The following is a 23,665-nucleotide window of genomic DNA, read 5'->3' on the forward strand; positions in this document are numbered from 1 at the left end:
ATTGTGTGCTACAACGTCGTACTTGTCAATGACTACTTCAGCTTCTACCACAACAATACACGAGCTCACAATAGATACAAACTTAAGGTAAACCGCTCCAAATTCGATTGCAGAAAATATGACTTCAGCAACAGAGTGGTGAACTCCTGGAATGCACTACCTGACTCTGTTGTTACATCCTCAAACCCCCACAACTTTAACCTTAGACTGTCTACTGTTGACCTCACCCCATTCCTAAGAGGTCTGTAAGGGGTGTGTAGAAGCACACCAACTTGCCTACCGTCCCTGTCCTTATGTTTCTTTTTATTCATATCCATTTCATGTATCCAAAATCATGTTTATACTTATTTATGTTATCTAATACATGATTGACAAAATAAAAATAATAATAAAATAATAAATAAAATAACAAAATAACAACAAAATAACAACAAAATAACAACAAAATAACAACAAAATAACAACAAAATAACAAAATAACAAAATAACAAAATATCAAAATAACAAAATAATAAAATAACAATAATAAAATATCAAAATATCAAAATATCAAAATATCAAAATATCAAAATATCAAAACATCAAAACATCAAAACATCAAAACATCAAAACATCAAAACATCAAAACATCAAAATATCAAAATAACAAAATAACAAAATAACAAAATAATAAAATAATAATAAAATAAATAAGTAAATAAATGAATAAATAAAAATACAAAATAACAGCTTACATGCCTTTTTCCCCTCCAGAGGTTATGGACATGTACAAATAATTTCCTACCATTTGTGGTCAGTCAATGCCCCTAAAATTTTGAGAAAAGATAATGGATGCCCTTGGAGGAGTTACCATTCATCAAATAACTATAACCTGGATGGGACCAATCACAAATTGACCAGAAATGTTGAAATGGCTCCTTGCCCTCCTCTCTGACTTTACAGGGGTTCCAGACTGACATTGTTTTTTTTTTTATGGACAAGTGGACACATTTACAAGCAAAGTGTTTAGCTGCTTCCAACACCATTTTTCAGCCTTAAATGTCAGGGTTCCAAGTAACAACCCCAACCAAAGAAGACTCCGAGGTTGGAAGTCCCTCAAACATGGCCCAGTCAGGCACTGTCCCAACTGGAGATGCCTTCTAGTCACAGCCTTCCAAGTGCAGGGCAAGATGTCCTTGACTCTCTGAGAAAGGGATGTTATTTTGACTATATATCTCTCATACTCCATATAATCCCCGCTCTCATTTTCCCACAGCAGTAAATTATTTATTATTTATTTTGAACTTGTTAATAATAATAATAATAATAATAATAATAATAATAATAATAATAATAATAATAATAATAATAATAATAATAATAATAATAATAAAAAATAATGTGGCAGACCTAAAGGCCCAATGCAGAAGATGGCTTCCAGGCCTGAAATAAATGTAGGACCAAAAATCATCCTTAGGAGCAAGGCTGAAGGTAATGTTTTGCTTTTATCGTCCCAGCTTCCTATTAAATTTTGTTTTCTGCTTAAAAAGTAGGTTTGAGTGCATATATACAAAAATCATAGCTGAAAAATGTAAAAGAGTGAGGTAAGCATGCAACTGGGACCAGTGGCTGCAGCAAATTCCACACTGGAGGTTTCCAAGTTACAGCCATAACTGGCCATAATTACAGACAACAGTAATTTTTACCTCAGGGTACACTTGGGTTTACACTTAAATTTGGTTTAATTTAGAGGTTAGCAACTCGAAGTTTGAATGCTGTCTGTTGCCCCAGACCTTGACTTGGCTCTTGGAGAATCTTAAAGACTGGAAGAAGATTGGAATTATGGTTTCCTATCACCTTAAGGCAGGAAACACACAATGGTCACATATTAAATATTTTAAACATTTAATGAACCATATTAAGTGACATGGAAGTCAAATAGGGCTCTTTTAATGCTCCTTGGTGGTATATTAATTAATCCTCTATTTTTTAACACACAGAGAATGAAACAATATGTAGGCTGGAAATATAAAAACGTTTCTAGATCAATTCATTTTTATTAAAGTTATGACAGAACTTAGGAACTGAATTAAATTCTTTGCAAAGCTGAGTGAGACTTATCTTTTTTTTAACAAATCAGGGTTTTTATCCAAGTCAAGAGCCTGTTGAAAACTTGCTTAGTATGTATTTTAATGGTACAGAAAGATATTCTTCAAAAATTTAAATTACATTAACAAATTACATTTGTTAAATGTGCTAAATTGTTGTATTAACAATGCAAATTTTGAATATAATCAGAAATCAGAGATACAACATCTTTAAAGGAGATCATAGAGATTAGATCCTGAATATGTATTAGAATATCTGGTGGGGGGGGGGAGCAAATATGGAAAAAAATCCACAAGATTTTGTATTATTGACACCTTACCCCAGTTAAAATGTCATAAAGAATAAAAAGAATCAATCTCCAAGTGATTGCAGCAATGTTACCATTTTGAATCATACAATACAATGCAATGCAATGCAATGCAATGCAATGCAATGCAATGCAATGCAATGCAACGCAATGCAATGCAATGCAATACAATACAATACAATACAATAGCAGAGTTGGAAGGGACCTTGGAGGTCTTCTAGTCCAACCCCCTGCCTAGGCAGGAACCTTATACCATTTTAGACAAATGGCTATCGAACATCTTCTTAAACACTTCCAGTGTTGGGACATTCACAACTTCTGGAGGCAAGCTGTTCCACTGATTAATTGTTCTAACTGTCAGGAAATTTCTCCTCAGTTCTAAGTTGCTTCTCTCCTTGATTAGTTTCCACCCATTGCTTCTTGTCCTGCCCTCAGGTGCCTTGGAGAATAGTTTGACTCCCTCTTCTTTGTGGCAACCCCTGAGATATTGGAACCCTGCTATCATGTCTCCTCTAGTCCTTCTTTTCATTAAACTAGACATACCCCAGTTCCTGCAACTGATCTTCATATGTTTTAGCCTCCAGTCCCCTAATCATCTTGGCTGCTCTTCTCTGCACTCATGTCCCATAGTTACTAAATTTGAGGATGAAATATTTCATAAAATTGCATTAATTACTTACTTTAAAATGAGAGATATAGCATATTTAGGCAGGAGACAATGGATGGAAACTAATCAAGGAGAGAAGCACCCTGGAATTAAGGAGAAACTTCCTAACAGTGAGGACAATTAACGAGTGGAACAGCTTGCCTTCACACATTGTAGGGGCTTCCTCACTGGAGATTTCTAAGAAGAGATTGGACAACAATTTGTCTGAAATTGTATAGCGCAGTGATAGCTAACCTTTTTCCCATTGTGTGCTAAAAGTGGGGGGAGCGCAGGGGGGTCGTGCACAGGTGTGCCTACACCCATAATGCTGCGTGCATGACCCCCCCTCCTGTTTTGGCAGATGATGGACTACGAGCCTGGGGAGGGCGAAAAGAGCCTCTCCCTCCCCCAGAGGCCCTCCGGAGGCTTCAGGACACTTCCCTGAAGCCTCTGGAAGGTGAAAAACGGCCCTATGAGCAACCCAGAACTCCAGGAATTGACTTCCGGTTTGCCCGTATGGCTGCTTTTCACACGCTGAAGGCTTCAGGAAAGTCTCCTGAAGCCTCCGGAGGGCGAAAAACAACCCAACATGCAAACTGAAAGTTCAGGAATGGACTTCTGGGTTGCCCGTAGGGCTGTTTTTCACCCCCCTGAGCCTTCAGGAGGCTTCCCTGAAGCCTCCGGAGCACAAAAATGGCCTAAAATGCAAAGCAGAAGTCCGTTCCTGAACTTCCGGTTTATGTGTTGGGTTGCTTTTCCCCCTCCGGAGGCTTCAGGGAAGCCTTCAAAGGGCAAAAAACAGCCAAAAAAGGGAAAGTCAGCTGGCCAGCGCATGCATGCGTGCTGGAGCTGACAGGGCAAGCCTCACGTGCCCTAACATATGGCTCCATCTGCCACCTGTGGCACATGTGCCATAGGTTCTCCATCACGGGTATAGCATCTCGTGCTTGAGCAGGGGATTAGACTAGAAAACTTCCAAGGTCCCTTCCGGCTCTATTCCGATTGACTGATGTTGTCATAATAATTTCTGGTACAATTATAAATGTGAAAAGTAAGGGACTCTTATATTGTATATTAATGTCTACTAGATCAGTAATAACAAAATACCGGTAACATCTAGAAAGGGATACAAAAAATTATTGTAAGCAACACAGATCTTTTTTTAAAACCTTCGAGCTTGGCCTTAACAAATCAAAATCAAAACAGGCATGATAAAGTGTAGTTCACCTTTATTTTAATTAAAGGTGAACATAAATGCTGAAACCAGTTTCAAGAAAATAAGAGAGGAATATCTACTTTTTCTGTATGGTATGATTTTATAAAATACGGTTATCAATGCAAACAAGCAGTCTGCTATCTACGGGACAGACGACAGCCAAAGATGTAAATGGCATATTATACAGACACATGCACAATAATCTTAATTTGAAATCGCAAAATATAATAGTTTGTACAGCTGTTCTATAATCAAAATATAATTGAAAATTGGAGTGTGAATCCTAAAATAGGCTTAGCTACAATAAAAAGCAACCCCAAGGCAAAAGCCTGATGGTCTCATTTCCTTTGCTTTATTATCCTATTTTCTGTGCCCTTCAACTACCCCCAAAAACGCAACACACAGTATACCAGACAATTGCCAATTGTTTTTGATCTAAATCAGGTGTGTGAAACTGAAGGATCCAGCCCACAGGGTGCTTAGGTCTGGCTCGTGGGGCCACTCTGGAAACAGTGGAAGACTGGCCTGTGGTGCCTCTGCCAGTGAAAATAAAGCTCAGGGGGCTGCATGTGGTCCTCCTGAGATCCATTTCACTGGCCGAGGGTTGCAGGAGACCATCGCAGCAGAAAACGGAGCTTGGGAGCCTGTTTTCGCTGGCAGAGAGCTCGGGCCACCACAGGCGCCCCCCAACATGTGTGATGTTGAACTCATCACACCCACCCTAGCCACACCCACACACCTGGTTCCCTCAAGGTCAAACACAATCCTGATGTGGCCCTCGATGAAATCAAGTTTGACAACTCTGGTCTAGATGTACCACTAACATCTGCAAACTTGCGTTATCTGATGTTGTTAAAAGTTTTATTCCATTTTCACGATTAATCTATTAGCTCAAATGTCACAACCAGCATATATTTTAGCTCTTTTTTATGTCATCTACAACATTATTTATTTGAATACCGCTTTGTTCCGGATTTGGAATAAGGAACAATATAGCCAAGCAATGCCCTCACCTCTCAGGTTCCGAATGAAGTCCTCCAGCATCATCTTCCTGTCAGGTTTAATGTTAGGACTGTACATATCCGTATTAAGAAGGATGATGGCAAAAGCCAAGATGAAAATGGTATCTGGATTATGGAACTGTTGGACTACATCTGGATTACACATGCAGTACCTCTGGCTGCAGAGGGAGGGAGACAATGTCAATATATAATAAGGGAAATTTAAAATCTGCCCATTACTAAATGACTCCACCCCAGTTTTACAGGCGTTAAAATTATTTACACATTTCACTAGGATAATACCACAGTTGTATAAATGAATTAATTGTCTGAATCCATAAAAGGAATAATCTCCCAAGGTCAAAGAATTATGTTTCCAATTGTGTCACAGATATTGCGGAGAGGACATCATAAAGAATAGATGCACCATAAAACCTGAGAGGACATGTACTTTTCCACAAAAAGGATTGGGAATTTTTTTGTTAATGCAAACCTATTGAATTTGCAATTCTCAAACAAACTATACTTTTGATTTTATTCAGTGCTGTTCTTAGAGTGGATAAAGAATAAATAAAAACGTGTGCATAATTAAGGAAGATTACAACACAAAACTGGACAAATTGTAAGAGAAATATATTGACTGAATGAATTATGTATCAGATTTGTGCCAAATCTTATCAGTTATATAAACAGGCTTTCTCCAAAATGTTCTGCCTCCAACGTGGCTCTTCAAGAGCTGCACTCATTGCCACTATCCATGAGCCCATTCACGTTGTTGCTGGTCATCCTTTGGAACATCTTTAGTTGTTGGTAATTTCAATTTTATTCATTTTAATTATTTTTAAACTGTTTCCTCCTCCTCCTCCTCCTCCTCCTCCTCCTCCTCCTCCTCCTCCTCCTCCTCCTCCTCCTCCTCCTCTATCTGTCATCGGATGTTGGCGATCATGTTGGTGATCCTATTTTTATCAACAGCCGCACGAAAAAGTGCTGCTGAGTTTTGCCCAAAGTTAAAGAAATATATTCTACATCAGCGGCCCCCAACATTTTGGGCACCAGAGACCAGTTCCATGGAGAAAGCTTTTTCCAGGGACCGAAGGAGGAATTGCCTTTCAATACTGCCTGCTTCCCACGGATGGGGATTTGCTTGTTTGCATGGCCTGGTTGTTGGCATGCTGTGGCCCTGTGCTGGTCCACAGATCGGAGTGTGGGGGACCCCTGACCTATGTGCTTTAGCTTGCTTTGCTGTGTAAATAACTATTAATCATCCCAAAAGAAGTGTGTTTTCTTTTAAAAAAATAAAGTGTGCAAATGTGCATTGTGGCCTTCGGCTGCCAGCAGAGCTAGCTGCCAAGGCAGATGAGGAGGAGGTGGAGGGGCCAGTTCCAGAGCCTTTAGAAAGCTCTGATAAGGAAACAACATCAGAGACAGAGGAAGAGCCAAGGCCTTCCATCCTCCCCCCCTCCCCCAGGTGGAGAGGCAGCTGTCTTCAGGGCCTGAGCTGAGTGAGGCGGAGAAACAGATGGGGCCCAACCCAGATGCCTGTATGCGCAGAGAGGAAAAGAGAGGAGAGCAAAGGAAAGCAGCAAGCCGGCTCTCAGGGAGAGGCAGACACAGACGATAGCTATCCCCTTCCTGGGTGGGAAATAAATAGAGGGGTTTGGAAGTGGCGGTTGTCACAGACAGCCGTTCATTTCTAGCATACAGCAAAATATTCAGATTTTTGGGGGGGATTAACCCAAGTTTGTTGGGACTAATTGCATTTGATTTTTTGTTTATCCTTGTGAATAAAAGGCTGGGGTTGTTTTACTCACGAGTCAACGTCTTATCACTACTTGCAAAGGCTGGGTCAGAACAATGTGATCCTTAAGATGTTATTAGAACCTCTATTAGTCTTTGCCAGCACATGCACTAATAAGAGTGTCAGGGCTCCTGGTGCCCTAACTAAATCATGAACCTCGAGCCAAGCTTCAAAAGAAATCCAGTTATTTATTAGGAGCAACATGTTGGCATGTACTCAGGTGAAGCAAACTCGTACCCCACGTAATTTATGGTCCAATTGTGAACCTGTTCCCCCCCCCCCCCAGGGTGTGTCATAAATCATATTCGTCAAAGGAGCACTTTCGCAGGCTGCAGAGATCACTCCCTTCCGGCTGCTGTTGGTAACCTGGGGGACAGCCTTGAGAAAGATATGCTTGGAATGTGCTTCTGTTTATAGCTGCTGTGCTGCTTCATCAGTTTCCCATCCCCTATGCCTATGGCAACTCGAGAACAGGCCAGGGATGCTTTGCGAGTTGACAAAGAATTATGCAAGTTGTAATGAAAGAACATTTAGAAGACAACAAACCCTAGTTAACTTATTTTTAGGTGCTTTCTTATTTGCTTCACCATTTCATCCCTTCTTCTCTTTCTTCTTACCCTACACTGAATGAAGAAATTGACAAAGTAGCTTCACATCAGCACAATATTTACCTGAAGGCTTCAATTAGTCTTTCCACTTTCTGAGCTTCTCCCTGCACCCGGATATGGGCCTGAAATTTCCGCAAAGCTTCATCAAGCTCCATGCCAGAGAAGTCCATCTCATCCACTACACAGCTAAAAAGAAAAAGATAATGAATTTGTTGACTATCAGGCCTACGGAGAGGAATGTATCAAGAAACGTAAAGGAGAAATAAGCCAAATGTATCCATTTATTTTCTTTTCCCAATCAAGCAAGATCTTGAATGCTACCCAACTTGCATCTTTCTAGATTCATAAACATTTTTTTCTGTTTTGGAATATCTGACTTATTTAGATGTACTACTTACTGTATATTTCATCTCAGCTTTCCTCCATTGAGTTCACAGCTATGTATATGATTTGCAATTGCCACATGTTATGCAGTGGTGGGATTCCAAATCTTTTCCTACTAGTTCTATGCACAGCACTCAAAGACTTGGTGTCAGCGATGGAGTTTTTTAGCTCAGGTGCGGCGCAGCAATCTGCTCTACCGCGCGAATCAGCTGTGCTAAAAAACAAGGGAATTTAGGACAGGGAACCATGGGGACGGGAGGGCGGGGCCAACCAGAGGTGGTATTTGCCAGTTTTCTGAACTACTCAAAATTTCTCCTACCAGTTCATTCGAACCAGTCCAAACCCGCTGAATACCACCTCACATGTCATAATCTCTCAGGAGAAACACTTTGGAGCTCAGCCCCTTGAAACGAGAGGCTTATTTCCTCTAATTCTCTTTCTAAAAGAGCAATGAAGCCATCAAAAATCCCAGGGAAAATAGGAAGTAGACAGTAGAGGATCAATACATACATACAGATATGCATTTGTGAATTCATAGTCATCACAATATATCTTTTCTGGATAAGCAGAATTATGCAAAGAAAAGGAAAAAAAAGTAGCAAGTCAAATAAATACAAGGTATGGGAGGGGGAAAGAAGAAAAAGAAATGTACATAATCTAGTATATATCAATATTAGTCATTGTAACCTTCCCTGCATTTCTATCCATGCTAACTATTCTTCATTTTACAATGGGAACATGGCTCTTCGTATAGTACCTGTTGGGTGTCATCTCTTTCTTCCTGAGGATCTCATCAACTCCACCCAACCGTAACTTTCTATTCTTCTCAACCCATTCACTCGCCCTTCGTATATTTGCTTTGCAATTCCACCGTTATTCCTCCTCAACGGAGCCACCTGTGTGTACAGCACTTCTTTTGTAGGGGCATTCATGTATTCCTTCAGATCCACTCATTATTAACCCTACATCTTCTTGTTCAAGTACACAGACCTCTCACCTATTACCACTGCATTTATCTCACTTATACTTTGCTTGACAGACCCAACTTTCACTTCCATAAAACAGTGGGAAAAGCACAGTCTTTTGTCAGGCTATACCCAATTCATTACTCATCCTCAGAAGCTAGCAGACAGAGATTCAAGGACGTGGCTCATAACTTTGTGGCTTCAAAGTCTATATCTCTGCTCTTCATCTGTGCAGCCTAACAGCCTGAAAGATAGTTACTTCTCCATAGGTGGGCTGGTGGATGGTGATATCTGTGGATTGCTCTTGTCTGATCTTGGGTTCCTAGTGTTTGACTTTGGTCCCTGCTTAGACACAGCCATTTCCATTTCTTTTAACAGATGTTCCTCTCAAGAGAACCACTTGCAGTACTTTCCACTAAGTTTGGATCAACAATTTTTTTGCAAATATTAAAACCTCTCCATCCATTTTCCAATCTTTCGTAAACATTCACTGTTCTAGCAGTGCACAATGATTTACTCTTTGGCTTCTTTTATGCATAACTAGTTTGATGAAAAGAAAGACTAGGGGTGACACGATAGCAATGTTCCAATATATCAGGGACCGCCATAAAGAAGAGGGAACCAAGCTATTCTCCAAGGCGCCTGAGGGCAGGACAAGAAGCAATGGGTGGAAATTAATCAAGGAGTTGAAGCAACCTACACCTAAGGAGAAATTTCCTGACAGAACAATTAATCAGTGGAATGATTTGCCTCCAGAAGTTGTGAATGCCCCAACACTGGAAGTTTTTAAGAACAAATTGGATAACCATTTGTCTGAAATGGTGTAGGGTTTCCTGCCTAAGCAGGGGGTTGGACTAGAAGACCTCCAAGGTCCCTTCCAACTATTCTATTCTATTCTACCATTATTCAATATATTTTCCCAATCAATCATAAGATCCTTAGTGTTTTGGTATATTAATTTTCAGATCCATATGCCAAGTATTCCTGTAAATTGTTGGTGTTCTCAGCCAACAACATGACATACATCCAATTTGTCAAGCAACGCAATTCTTACCATAATCACTTGGATTCCTTATACATTTTTATCTATAAATACCTTAAGCAGAGAAAGGGACTGTGACAATGGGCAAGAGCTAATGCTTTCCTGTTAAGTTTGTCACATATGCATGCAAAAAGCTAAACAGACTGTTTTTTCGTAGTTGAAGTTTAGAGTAGGAAAGGTGACATATTTTACCACAGATAAAATAGGAAACCTCTAGGAAAAGGAAGGAATAGTTGCAGAACTGCTAAGGTGACAGAGAACTTGAAAAATAAAAACGGTGCTTGAGAAGGAGAATTCTTAGAACTGTGTTAGCGCTCAACCACAGATAGATCTCAATGGGGTTGGCTGCTAAAGATTTATTATTGGCTTTAGTAAAGAACATTGATAATTGGTGATCTTGAGATGGTCTGGGCTCGTGATAGCGAACCTATGGCACACGTGCCACAGGTGGCACACAGCGCCCTCTCTGTGGGCACGTGAGTGGGCACCTCAGTTGAGCTCTACCACACAGGTGCGCATGTCCAGCCAGCTGGTTGTTGGGCCTCTGCCATGCATGCATGGAAGGGCATGCATGGGGGCACATGTGTGCATGCAGATATGGGCGTGTGCAGGAGACCCACATGTGCATGTGCAGGGGTGGGGCGCATGGAGGAGGCCATGCGCACATTGCATTTTGGGGGTTTGGCCACACGGTGGGTACTCGGTCTGGAAAAGGTTAGCCATCACTGGTCTAGGCAATGAAAGATTGATGGTTAGATGAAATTCCCAAGTGGAGCTGTGTGAGATCCAGGGGAGACACTCCAAAGAGAAGAAGAAAGAAGACTACAAGCCTTTTTTCCCCATCCTTCACAGCTAGAAGCATCTGGGGAAGGCTGAAGCGATGGCAATTAGAAGGTTCTATCAGACATGCAGAAAGATTTCTTTTTGTCTCCAGGGGGAATGCCAGCCAGTATTCTTAGCCCATTATTACATCTAAGTAGAAAGTATAGCTAGGGTTTAGAAAAACTATACAGCGTACTCATACAGTAAGCGAATATTACAGAATGCATGAATGCACAGGTACGGAATACTTAATAATATTCAAAAGAGGCAAATGCCCACTTCACGATGCATTTTAAAACTCAAGTTATAGTGGTGATCAGTCAAGCAGAGAATGGAATATGGGCATCTAACTGTAAATAACTCTGGTCCCAAAAGGCTGTAAAAGTTGGAAGTAAATGCCGTTGGAGGTCTTAATCAAAGAGATTTTTTTTAAAAAAATCACAAGGAATGCGTTCTACCATGTCTTGGATCAACTCCAACAAACTTATGACATCACCTATCCTTGTTCAATGTTGAACAATTTGCTAATCATCCCCTTTATTCCCATACGTGCTTTATTTCTGTCATACACCAAATCAGCAACCAAACTTTAATTCTGCATTTGCACAAAAAATCATAACCCAAGCACGCTCACTTTATCACATGCTTTTTCAAAAAATCTAAAAAATGTACGATAAACTTACTTTCTCACAATTTTTCAATCAACTCTTGAAAAGCAAAAGCTTAGCTTATTGTGTATGCTGTCTGCCTGGCATAAAGTTGAATTTGCTCAGGGTCACCTATTCTACCCCTTTAGCCACAATTATGCCATTTCAAGTCACACAGAAAAAAATCAATTATCCTTTAAATTTTGCATTCGCTCTTGCTGCCGTTCCCTTTTCATAGGAGAAAAGTAATAATATTCTTACCATTTCAAAGATAGATGGGACCTTAAAGACATTCAACAAGTTTACTTTGCAAATTCCGAAGCAGATTATATTCACATACTTTCCTCCAGTTTTTCAAACTTGCCAACGTTAAGACATGTGGACTTCAACTACAACATTCCCCAGCCAGAGTTGAAGTCCACACAACTTAAAAGTGCCAGGTTTGGAAAGTACTGTGTTATGTAATCTTCACTTGTAGCTTTGATATTCCCACTGTATTTATCACTTCCACCATTTTTTTCTTAGGCACTAAGACTTACAACACTTGTTTCAATTCTGCTCCCTGATGTATCACTATCATTTCCAGATAAATCTCTATTTTCATTCGAAACATTTTCATTATTTCCATTAATTCCAGTCACTCTTTTGAAGTCCCCCATTATTTGAGATATCTTATCCTATCACCCATCTCCTCCCATTTATGACTGCATGACTGTAACTTTGTTGCTTGTGTCCTTACGATTTATATTGATATTGATTGTTTCCTGATTGCTTATTTGTACCCCATGACTATCATTAAGTGCTGTACCTTATGATTCTTGATGAATGTATCTTGTCTTTTTATGTTCACTGAGAGCATATGCACCAAAGACAAATTCCTTGTGTGTCCAATCACACTTGGCCAATAAAGAATTCTATTCTATTCTATTCTATTTTTAGATCTTCCTCTTTATCTTATGGCTGTTGAAGATGGGAAATGTAAAAGGCTACTCAGAAAAGTATGTTGGCATAAAACAAGCCAATACTCCAGAAGATAGGCTAGATACAGAAGGATCTTGACAAACTTGAACATTGGGCACTATCTAATAAAATGAAATTCAATGGTGAAAAGAGTAAGGTTCTACATTTAGGCAACAAAAACGAAATGCACAGATACAGTATAGGTGGTACCTTGCTCAACAGTAGTAATTGTGAAAGGGATCTTGGAGTCCTAGTGGACAACCATTTAAATATGAGCCAGCAGTGTGCAGCAGCTGCCAAAAAAGCCAACACAGTTCTAGGCTGCATCAACAGAGGGAGAGAATCAAGATCACATGAAGTGTTAATACCACTTTATAATGCCGTGGTAAGGCCACACTTGGAATACTGCATTCAGTTTTAGTCGCCACGATGTAGAAAAGATGTGGAGACTCTAGAAAGAGTGCAGAGAAGAGCAACAAAGATGATTAGGGGACTGGAGACTAAAGCGTATGAAGAACAGTTGCAGGAACTGGGTATGCCTAGTTTAATAGAAAGAAGGACTAGGGGAGACATGATAGCAGTGTTCCAATATCTCAGGGGTTGCCACAAAGAAGAGGGAGTCAAACTATTCTCCAAAGCACCTGAGGGTAGAACAAGAAGCAATGGGTGGAAACTAGTCAAGGAGAGAAGCAACTTAGAACTGAGGAGAAACTTCCTGACAGTTAGAACAATTAATCAGTGGAACAGAAGTTGCCTCCAGAAGTTGTGAATGCCCCAACACTGGAATCTTTAAGAAGATGTTGGATAGCCATTTGTATGAAACGGTATAGGGTTTCCTGCCTAGGCAGGGGGTTGGACTAGAAGACCTCCAAGGTCCCTTCCAACTCTGCTATTGTATTGTATTGTATTGTATTGTATTGTATTGTATTGTATTGTATTGTATTGTATTGTATTATATTGTATTGTATTGTATTGTATTGTATTGTATAAGCTCCCTATTATACAGCATTAGCGAGCCTGGCAAAAGCAACTGTTCTCATGCGCCTATTGTAGCCCTAGTTAAAGAATTAGTGGTTTCCACCAGATTCCTTTTTCTTCCCACCCACCAGTGGGAAAACACCCATCCCTCCCCCTCACTTGGAATGGGGTGGAATTGGGTAAACACAGAGGCTGCTTAGAATCTCAAATTAGCCACCAATCAAATTCCTCAGTTCATAGGTTGCATTAGGAGTGTGCAGAAACAATTGACAAGGCCTTAAATACACGATGTTTCAATTATTACTGTTATGAAAACAGCCTAATAGTAATTAAAAATAAGAGAAAAAGCAGGACAATATTGGATTATACAGCTATGCCTGCCAGATGGAGGACATGAGCACAAAAAGGAGGACAGGTTCTCCTTCTGCTAGACATCTGGCAACCTTATGAACAGCAGAAGTAGCAGAAAATCTGTAGTGTATCCAGAGATGACAGAACTAGCAGCACATAGCTGACAGAACCTCCACTCTTTTCCTGGCTTAAAGTGACATTTTGTGCAACAAAGAATAGTATTTTTTTTCTCAAAAGGATTAAATTCCATTTGGGGGGGGGGGACAAAGGTTGAGAGCTCTTTCAGAATTATTTGGAAAATGTCACACATTATGCCTCTGGGGAAGACAAGGATCTAGTCCAGGGGTGTCAAACTGGATTTCTTCGAGGGCCGCATCAGCATTGCAGTACTCCTCTGCTGGCTGATGGGGGTGGGGAGCGGGGGGAAGATGGGACGGGCGCCTCCTGCAGGACCCTGCTGGCCAAAACAGAGTGTGGGGGACCCCCGCACCCAGTTTTTGGCCTGGATGGTCTCCAGCACCATTCTGCTGGCCTGAAACGGGCCATGCAGGGGCCTCCATGCAGCCTGTTTTGGCTGGCAGAGGCACTGTGGGTCAGATCTGCCCTGCGGGCCTTGTTCTGACCTAGGCTTCCCCAACAGCACGAAGCCAAGTCCTCATCCCGATAAACCTCTTTTATTTAATTTACAGTGAATTCCTCTCCAGCAAAGTCTTTCATCTCCCACAATCTTTCAAGATAGTTCACAATTACCGACCTTTATCAGGGCTTGGAGAGTGGCCAGGCTCATATCTTTCAGATGCCACAATACTTGGCAAGAATGCAGGAATGAAGTAATTGTCTCCTGAAAACTCCACTCCCCTTTTGCTCCTCTTTTATTCCCTATGGGAGGGGCCATTCACCGTCCACCTGTGGCCTTACTCCCAAGTCGACCCTTGTTCCTTAGCTGTTCCCTTCATCTGGCAACTCTGTGCATGCGCACACAGGGAACAGGCTCCAGCTGTTCGTCTGCCTCACTGATGCCTGACTCCGAAGGCAGCTGATAACTGTCAGACGGCTCTGGCTCCATCTCTGCCTCCAACACAGAGGCCTCGTCAGAGCCTTCCCCAGACTCCAGGACTGGCCTATGTTCCTCCCCAACCTCCTCACTGTCCGAATCTGCTGCCAGCTCCGCTGGTCGCTGGTGGGCCACAACAAGCCTTCAGTTTGACACCCCCATCTAGTGTCTCCTGCAACCCAAGCCATAATGGCCATGAAGAATCGTGCCAGGCAGCTAAGAGAGGGATTGTTCACAGCAACCTAAAATAGTTAATATAGATTAGCAAGGCAGATCCTTGTCCCTGATGACATCAGCAACCATATCATCAGTGATTTGTGCCAGATCACATCCAAAGCACACTTTCTTCCTCTGGAATAACAAATAACAATGTTGGAAGGACATAGTTAGGGTTGGATAATCATTTAGGGCTGCGGTTGGATGGAAGTGATTTGTTGTGGAGAGGGTGTGCATAGAGATTATCCAGATTTGTGTGTGGTGGTGCAGGATGCGGGGGATGATAAATTTCTGGGCTCAGCCAGAAGTTCACATTGTGAATGTCCTCCACTTGGTCTCCTCTGTGTTATCTCCAGTGTGACATTAACATTGGACGATGCCTCGGTCTCCTACGTGTGAATATTTTAACCTAAGGATAAGCAGGATAAACGCAACCATCCAAAATAGCTCTCCGTCTTTCAAACCCACACTAATGCTGGGGAGGGAAAGGAGATATAATCCATTTCATCTGGCAGAGGAACCATTTGTACCGGACTCAAGATTAAAGTGAGAAAAAATAATCTGACTGGTCTCCCAAGGCAGTTGTTATTTTCTCTCTCGCCCGCTTTAAAGGGCAGACTAGAGGATTTTGCAGAAGGAGAAAAACTGAACTGAAGATGCTCTTCCCTTTCCCCTCCTTTCTCCTGTGTTATTTTTAATTTACTAATTATATGCATTTCTTAATTCCAAGGGGCCAAATCAAGGATTTTCTTTGCTTAGCTTTGACAACAGCAAAACATTTTCTGCTTAACCAATACCCATTTCATCATGGCAGACACCACTGAAGCATTTAAGTCTGGGAGAAAAGGTAAACTATTACTTTGCTCCATTACTTTCCTATAAGGATCTTTATGAAGGGGGCGCGATGGCACAGCAGTTAAAGTTGCTGAGATTGTCAGCTGGAAGGCTGACATCACGGGTTCAAGACTTGACGTGCACTGTGCAACGGGGTGAGCTCCTGTTACTTGCCCCAGCTCCAGCAAACCTTGCAGTTCTAAAGCATGCAAATGCAAGTAGATAAATAGGTACCACTGCGGTTCGCGTGCCTCGGCGTATAACCATACTGGCCACATGACCACAGAGGTGTCTTCAGACAATGCTGGCTCCCTTAGTTAGGAAACGGAGATGAGGACTGCCCCCTTGAATTGGACATGACTAGACAGGGGAAACCTTTACCTTTAAGATTGTTACATCTTGATGCTTTAGCACCGTGATGGCGAACCTATGGCATGTCTGCCACAGGTGGCATGCAGAGCTCTCTCTGCGGGCATGCGAGCCATCACGAAGCTCAGCTCCACCGCACTTGCGCATGCACCTCCCGCCGGCCAGCTGATTTTTGGGTCTCTGCTGTGCATGCGGGAGATGTGCCTGCATGTGCGGTGGGTCACGTGCGCAAGCATGGAGGTGGAGAGAGCTCAGGGGGTGCAGCACGCCACCCCATGCCACATTTTTGGTCCCAGGAGGCTTCATGGGGGCCGGCTAGCCTCAAAACGGGGTGCAGGGGTATCGCACATATGTGCGTGGGTGGGGGGAGTGCATGTGGTGTCATGCACGGATGCAAAGGGGGCGGGGTGCATGTGGTGTCACGCATTGCATTATGGGTATGGGCACAACACTTGTGCTGTCACGCGTGCATGCACACTTTCGGCAGACAAGGTCAAAAAGATTAGCCACCACTGCTTTAGCAACTGAAGATCTCGCCTTTTCCACCAAGAGAAGATCTGGGGCTACATTTCATATGTCAGGATAGAATAGAAAGTTTTCAGTCTTGTAGACAAAGGGTTTCTTGAAATTTCTTTTTTTCCCCTAGCTCTCAAGAATGACGCTAATAGACAAAATCCGCCCCATCAGACTTTGCTCTACACATTTTCAACTTATATATTGGTCCAGTCAAGTCTTACAGCAATAATCAGAGAGATGAGCAATCTCTTCCCTATTTTTCAACCAATCTTGGCTGAAGTTTGCAATTTGTGTGATCTGAGCTTTCTTGATGTCGCCCCATCTCCCCCCGCTGGCAGTGCTCCGGCCCCTCCCGTGTCTTGTACCTCTACTGGAGTGTCTTCTGGTTTTTCTAGAAGTAGTTTATTTTTTTCCATAAAGGCCTGTGCCTCTATGGGTGTATTAATTCTAACTCTTGTCTCCTCCCAGAATATTAGCATACCTTCAGGCAGTAACCATCGAAACCACACCCCCTTCTGGTATAGTTTATTCGCCAATTGCGAATAAAATTTTCTTTTCTCCCTCTCTTGGGGATCTGTTTCAGAATGGTTATCTCCTTATCTTTATATGTCAGGGCTTGCCCCCTTTGTGCATTCAGGATTTCATCTCTTGTGCTTTTCCTAAGAAATTTAATGTGTACCTCCCTAGGGACATTGTGTGTTCTAGCATACGCTGAATTCACTCTATAGGCCAGGTCTATTTCCCACCCCATCTGTTGTTTTTCCTTCTGAATATACTCAGCCAAAATGGTTGTCATGATGTCCCTTATATTTTCATCATCTGTCTCCATCACGTTCTGGAATCTAAGATAAAAAGACATTCTCTCAAACTCTATTTTCATTTGTTGGGTGTCAAGTTCTTTGTTTCCCCTTTGCACACCCTCTATCCCTCCCTTCATCTCAGCCGCCCCATCTTCCAAAAGATCCAGTCTCTGTGAGTTCTTATTAATTTTATCCTGGTTCTCTTTAATTTCTTCTTTCATCTCCTTCAATTGTCTCTTTATTGTGTGCTTGGACTGGAGGTTGCAGATGTTGGGGCTGAGGCAGCAAAGCCTGACTTTCCAGGAGGTGGTCTTTTAGATGCCATTGTTTATAAAGTAAAGAGTCCAGTCAGTATAAAGAAGGATCAGTCAGAGAGATAGAACAGTCAAGAGAGTCCAGGAGGCAGAGAGTCCAGGCACAGGGGAGTTTTCTAATCACCCTGGCAGAAGAGCAGTCGTTTTTCACTCCAGGGGGTTCAAAAGCAAACAATCCACAAGAGAATTATCCAGGTAGCATGGAGACAAAGACCGGAAGCCTGAAGTTAAAGGGTGGAGTCAAGTCTCACATCTCATGAAGACAACGGAAGTGTGCCATCTTGCCCTGCCAGCTTCGGGTATTGAGGCAACAAATAAAGTTTTCAAAGTTCAAAGTTCCCAGGGCTTCCAGATCTCATTGTCTTAAACATTAAAAGTTTAAATCTGAAAATCCATTTAGTAGGGGTGTGACATCTTTAGTTTGGCTCTCCCCCTCCTCCTTCCCTTGGGGCTGCAAGCTCACTTGTTTCCAGCCGCTTGTCCAAGGGGGGGGGGAAATCCCCCTCCCCTCCAGCCGCACCTCTCCAAATCAAGCCAAAAGTTCAAGTTTGCACAGCTGACAGATTTTATAGTTGGTAATAGGAATGAAGGGAGTCTACACCTCACCGCTCCGCCGCCGCATCCTTCTGCTTTCTTTTTTCACTCCGAACAGCCTGTCAGCGAAGACGCGCCCACGCGCCCTCCGATCTGCTCCCCGGTGCCTTGAGCGCGCAGGGGACCTCCCGCCGGCCGCCGCCGATGCAGGGATCCCCCGCGATGCCACTCCTCCGGCAGGACGCCTCTACGGGGCGTCCTGTGCCCCCCAAGAAGTGGGGAAGCCCACCGGGGAGCCGGAGCGAGCAACGAGTTACCCGTTGCCGTCAGCCGCCGGAACGTGCTTGAATGAACTTTCTGATCAACTTCACCCAGTTACGTAGAGAAACATCTGACACTGTTCATTTTAAAGAATAAAACGGGGAAGAAATGTACCTGTGCTCTGCTAATTTTCATTTTTATTTCTTTTTTAATTTTACAAAGTTATGAATCCATTAAAGACACTGGTTCAACATACCCAATTACACATCTTAATTATACATCTAAAAGGGTTTTTGCTTTGCATTTCTCCTTATGCCTCCACAATTCTTACTCACTTTGGTGCATCATGATAAATGAAGATTCTGGCATGATCAAGAGATAGAATTCTCTTTCAGTGATTATTAACAAAAGTTGTCCATCTTGTTGATGAAAACAATAGCACTCGACTTCTAATCTTTACAATATTCTCTGGGCAGTTGACAATTTCAGCTCACTGCCCCCAACAATCTGGCTTTTACCAACCTCGGAAGGATGGAAGGCTGAGTCAACCTTGAGCTAGTTGGGATTGAACTTCAGACTCTGGGCACAGTTAGCCTGCGCTATTGCATTCTTAACCTCTGTACCACCCAGGCTCCTGATCAGAGGTCAGGGAGGGGGAAAGAAAGAGGAAGAGAAAGGAACTTTAGAAGTAGAGACTTATTGCAAGACTTTTCTCCTTCTTCATTGCTGAAGTTGTGCCATTCAGTATCAATGCAAATTTTACGTCTCTGTGCAGTTCTGTCCTCCTTGTTGTTTTTAACCATGAATCAGAGGTGGTATTCAGCTGGTTTGGGCGAACCGGTAGCAGAAAGTTTGAGTAATTCGGAGAACTGGCAAACACCACCTCTGGCTGGCCCCGCCCTCCTGCACCTGTTGTTCCCTGTTCTATATTCCCTTGGTTTTTAGCTCAGCTGATTCATGCAGCAGAGTGGATTGCCTTGCCTCAGCTGAGCTAACAAACAGCTCAGCTCACCAGCGCTGACACTGAGGGTGGTCTTTGAGTGCTGCGCATGCGCAAAGCAAACATTAGGCGCGCATGTTGTTAGGTACTGGTGCGATTAAGCACTAGCAATGAACCCCAGGTCGAGGTTATAACAGAGCAACCCTGTAAAGTATACGCAGCGTGCGATATATAAAGCAACCACACTGAATAATGGATAGTAAAGTAACAAAAATAAACTTTACTTTCTGAAGAATATAGCAAAATCCATAAACACAGCCAAAAAGTCATACACAGAGAAAAACAGTCCAATAACTTACACACAGTAAGTAGTAGCAACAGTAATAACAGTTAGACAGCAGTTATCATACATCAGGCAAGAGAGAGAGAGAGAGAAAACATCAGCTGCAATTTATATGCTGTAATCTACTAATTAGTAGATCTCCTCTCTTAAAGATATATAACATGCCTTGTGCAATATATTGTCTACCCAACTTGTTGGTTACACCCTAACACATGTGCATGAACTGCTCTCTCATAGAACCGGTAGGAAAAGATTTGGAATCCCACCACTGCCATGAATGATAATGTACTTTCATAGAAAAGTGTCACAGCAGGTGACTGCATGTAGCTTTACTTGGCTAAACTTGAAAAAAGTTAAGCAGGCTAAATCTGCTTTATATCTGGATGGGAGATTAACGGGAAAAGCTTACGTCTAAAGAGTAGACTGGAAAGTTGAAAAAAAAATAAGTTCCCTTCAGTTGTCAGGAAAGCCATGTGAATATGTCTGCAGTGACCAGGAATTGAGGTTGATTTGCAGCAGATATTATCTGCATGAAAGGCAAGGACAAATTAAACTTGGGGATGTGGCTGGAATAGAACATACAGGATGCCGAATATCGTGTACATAATCCATTCTCTTGTACTGGAAATAAAATTGTTTGTCTAATCTAATCATCTTATATTATGTGACACAGTATCAAATGGTCAAGCTATTTTCCAAAGCACCCAAAGGCCAGACAAGGAATAATGAATTGAAACTGATCAAGAGATTCAACCTAGAAATAAGGACATTTTCTCACAGTGGGAACTATCAACCAATGGAACAGAAGTTGCTTTCAGAAGTTATGGGAACTTCATCACTAGAGGCTTTCAAGAAGAGACTGGGCTGCCATCTATCAGAAATGGTGTAGTAGGGTCTCCTGTTTGGGCAGGGTTGGACTAGATGACCTACAAGGTCCCTTCCAACTCTGTTAATCTGTAAAATCTGTTAAATGGCCAAGATCTGAAAGATGCCAGTGAGTGGGCCATAGGAGTCTCCCACGGTTTGAAAGGGGAAAGAGAAAAAGAAAGAAGTTGCAAAGAGCTGCAAGTATATGTCAGTTATAATATCTGCCCAAAAGATGTTATTGAAGAAATGTCAGATATAGAACAAATTTTATCTGACAAGATAGAGATGGTATCGAAAGTGGATTTACAACTGACGGGCCAAGAGAATGATTTAGAAAAGGATGCTTCACCGTGCCTACAAAAGAAATTGGCTGAGGTTTTAAATTTAAAAGGGAAATACAAATGACAAAGCAAGAGAGTGACCTGGATAATTTTTTCCTACTGGATTTACAAAAGAGGCTTGTTAAAAGCCTTGAAGAACTTTGCGTGATGGGACAAAGCAGAAATCAAATCCTACAACATTTGAGTGAAGTCAAGATTAAGGCGGTTAGGAGTTAAGGTTAAAATATATGGTTTCTGGAAGCTATAAATGGGATCTGCTTTTGACTAGGGGACGAATGATGAGACTTTAAAGACAGGTTTACGGGAGAAATTTCTTTTGCTTTATTTTTCAGAGAAAGTGATAAGATTGGAATATAACTTTGATTTTTTAAATTTAAGACTAAAATATATATGTTAATATTTTTGGTAGCTCTTAATAGACCTTTGTTTTTGCAATTTGATTATTGATAAGAGATAAGATCTGGGAAGAAGGTTTTTTGTAAAAAAAAAAAATCTAATAGTAAAGAAGCTTTTAAGTTGTCCAAATTGTTTATACTTGTCTGAAGGGAGTGGGGAATCACCTTTTATATATCTTCATTTTGTTTTTTGTTTTTTTTCTATCTCTTTTCACTTTAAAAAAAAATCTTTACTTTTCCTTAGTTTATATATATATATATATAGATATAGATATAGATGATATAGATATAAAGATAGATATAGATATATAGTTTCATGGGACGTGGTATATATATAGTTTGTATTCGTTTTCTATCTTTGTGTTTGTAAAATTTAATACAATACAATACAATACAATACAATAGCAGAGTTGGAAGGGACCTTGGAGGTCTTCTAGTCCAACCCCCTGCCTAGGCAGAAACCTTATACCGTTTCAGACAAATGGCTATCCAACATCTTCTTAAAGACTTCCAGTGTTTGGGCATTCACAACTTCTGGAGGCAACTTCTGTTCCACTGATGAATTGTTCTAACTGTCAGGAAGTTCCTCCTTAGTTCTAAGTTGCTTCTCTCCTTGATTAGTTTCCACCCATTGCTTCTTGTTTTGCCCTCAGGTGCTTTGGAGAACAGTTTGACTCCCTCTTCTTTGTGGCAACCCCTGAGATATTGGAAAACTGCTATCATGTCTCCCCTGGTCCTTCTTTTCTTTAAACTAGACATACCCAGTTCCTGCAACCGTTCCTCATACGTTTTAGCCTCCAGTCCCCTAATCATCTTTGTTGCTCTTCTCTGCACTCTTTCTAGAGTCTCCACATCTTTTCTATATTGTGGCGACCAAAACTAGATGCAGTATTCCAAGTGTGGCCTTACCAAGGCATGATAAAGTGGTATTAACACTTCACGTGATCTTGATTCTATCCCTCTGTTTATGTAGCCTAGAACTGTGTTGGCTTTTTTGGCAGCTGCTGCACACTGCTGGCTCATATTTAAATGGTTGTCCACTTGGCCTCCAAGATCCCTTTCACAGTTACTACTACTGAGCAAGGTGCCATCTATACTGTACCTGTGCATTTTGCTTTTGTTGCCTAAATGTAGAACCTTACTTTTTTTCACCATTGAATTTCATTTTGTTAGATAGTGCCCAATGTTCAAGTTTGTCAAGATCCTTCTGTATCTTAAGCCTATCTTCTGGAGTGTTGGCTTTTTAATAACATAATTTTAAAAAGGAGTACATGACGGAATATTTTGCTTAGCTACTGAGTCCCCTGATTTCAACAACCAAAGGGGAAGTAAAGTCATAAGCTCAAATGGGATCATGTGATTTTCCACTTAGCTACCATGTCACTTAGCCGCTGAGTTGCTCATCCCAATTGTGGTTGCTAAGATTCGGGTGAAGAATTACAGCAGACTGACATCTCCAGAGGAGCAGAGAAATATTACAGTGGAGAATACTGGTGGGTGAAATCTCTCTGGACCAAAGAGAGATTGTGAGATTTTTTTCCCCCTATCTTTTTCCTTTTCTCTCTTTCTTTTATTTTTGTTAGCTTTTGCCAGTTTTTAATATTTTATTCAAAGCTCTTAATAAAACATTAAACCAATTGTGATTGCTAAGTGAGGATCACCAGTAGATTCTAGAATCTAAATTCAGAAAAATTCTAAATCACTCTAAAGAATGCAATTTTGAAAAAAGAACAAAGCTAACCAATAGAACCGGATCGGGCACATGTCCGGCTGAGTTACTAACTACTCGTCCAAACCAGTCCGAACTGGTAGGAACCCACCTCTGGAATAATATCCCTTTAACATTCTGAGAATGCAAAAAAAAAATGAAAGGATACCCAAAGATTGATTCCTTTTGAAGAGGAATGGGATCCAAAACTGTCTTCCTGAGGCCACTTTTTCCTGCAGTTTCAGCTCCTGCCCTTTGTGCCTACTGATGGTGCAAGCAGGGAAAACTTTCGTCCCGTCAGCAAAAAAAATCACCCTCCTGCTATCTGTTCCGTCACAAAGCACCTACAGGCAGGCTCAT

At 41.6% G+C, this 23,665-nt stretch overlaps 1 protein-coding gene across 3 annotated transcripts in view; it reads right to left on the reverse strand.

Annotated features, from left to right (window-relative positions):
- Nucleotides 1-23,665, reverse strand: part of IQSEC3 (IQ motif and Sec7 domain ArfGEF 3) — a gene marked incomplete at its 5' end in the record, with an annotated part of 253,802 nt that overhangs the window by 30,847 nt on the left and 199,290 nt on the right. For all 3 annotated transcript variants that reach the window (XM_081957148.1, XM_081957147.1, XM_081957149.1), the window contains 2 exons: nucleotides 5,271-5,437; nucleotides 7,728-7,850. In XM_081957148.1, the coding sequence (XP_081813274.1) occupies nucleotides 5,271-5,437; nucleotides 7,728-7,850 (290 nt within the window). The remainder of the gene's footprint in view (nucleotides 1-5,270; nucleotides 5,438-7,727; nucleotides 7,851-23,665) is intronic.

This window comes from Natrix helvetica (assembly GCF_964273705.1).
Source record: "Natrix helvetica genome assembly, chromosome: 6".
Lineage (NCBI taxonomy): Eukaryota > Metazoa > Chordata > Lepidosauria > Squamata > Natricidae > Natrix > Natrix helvetica.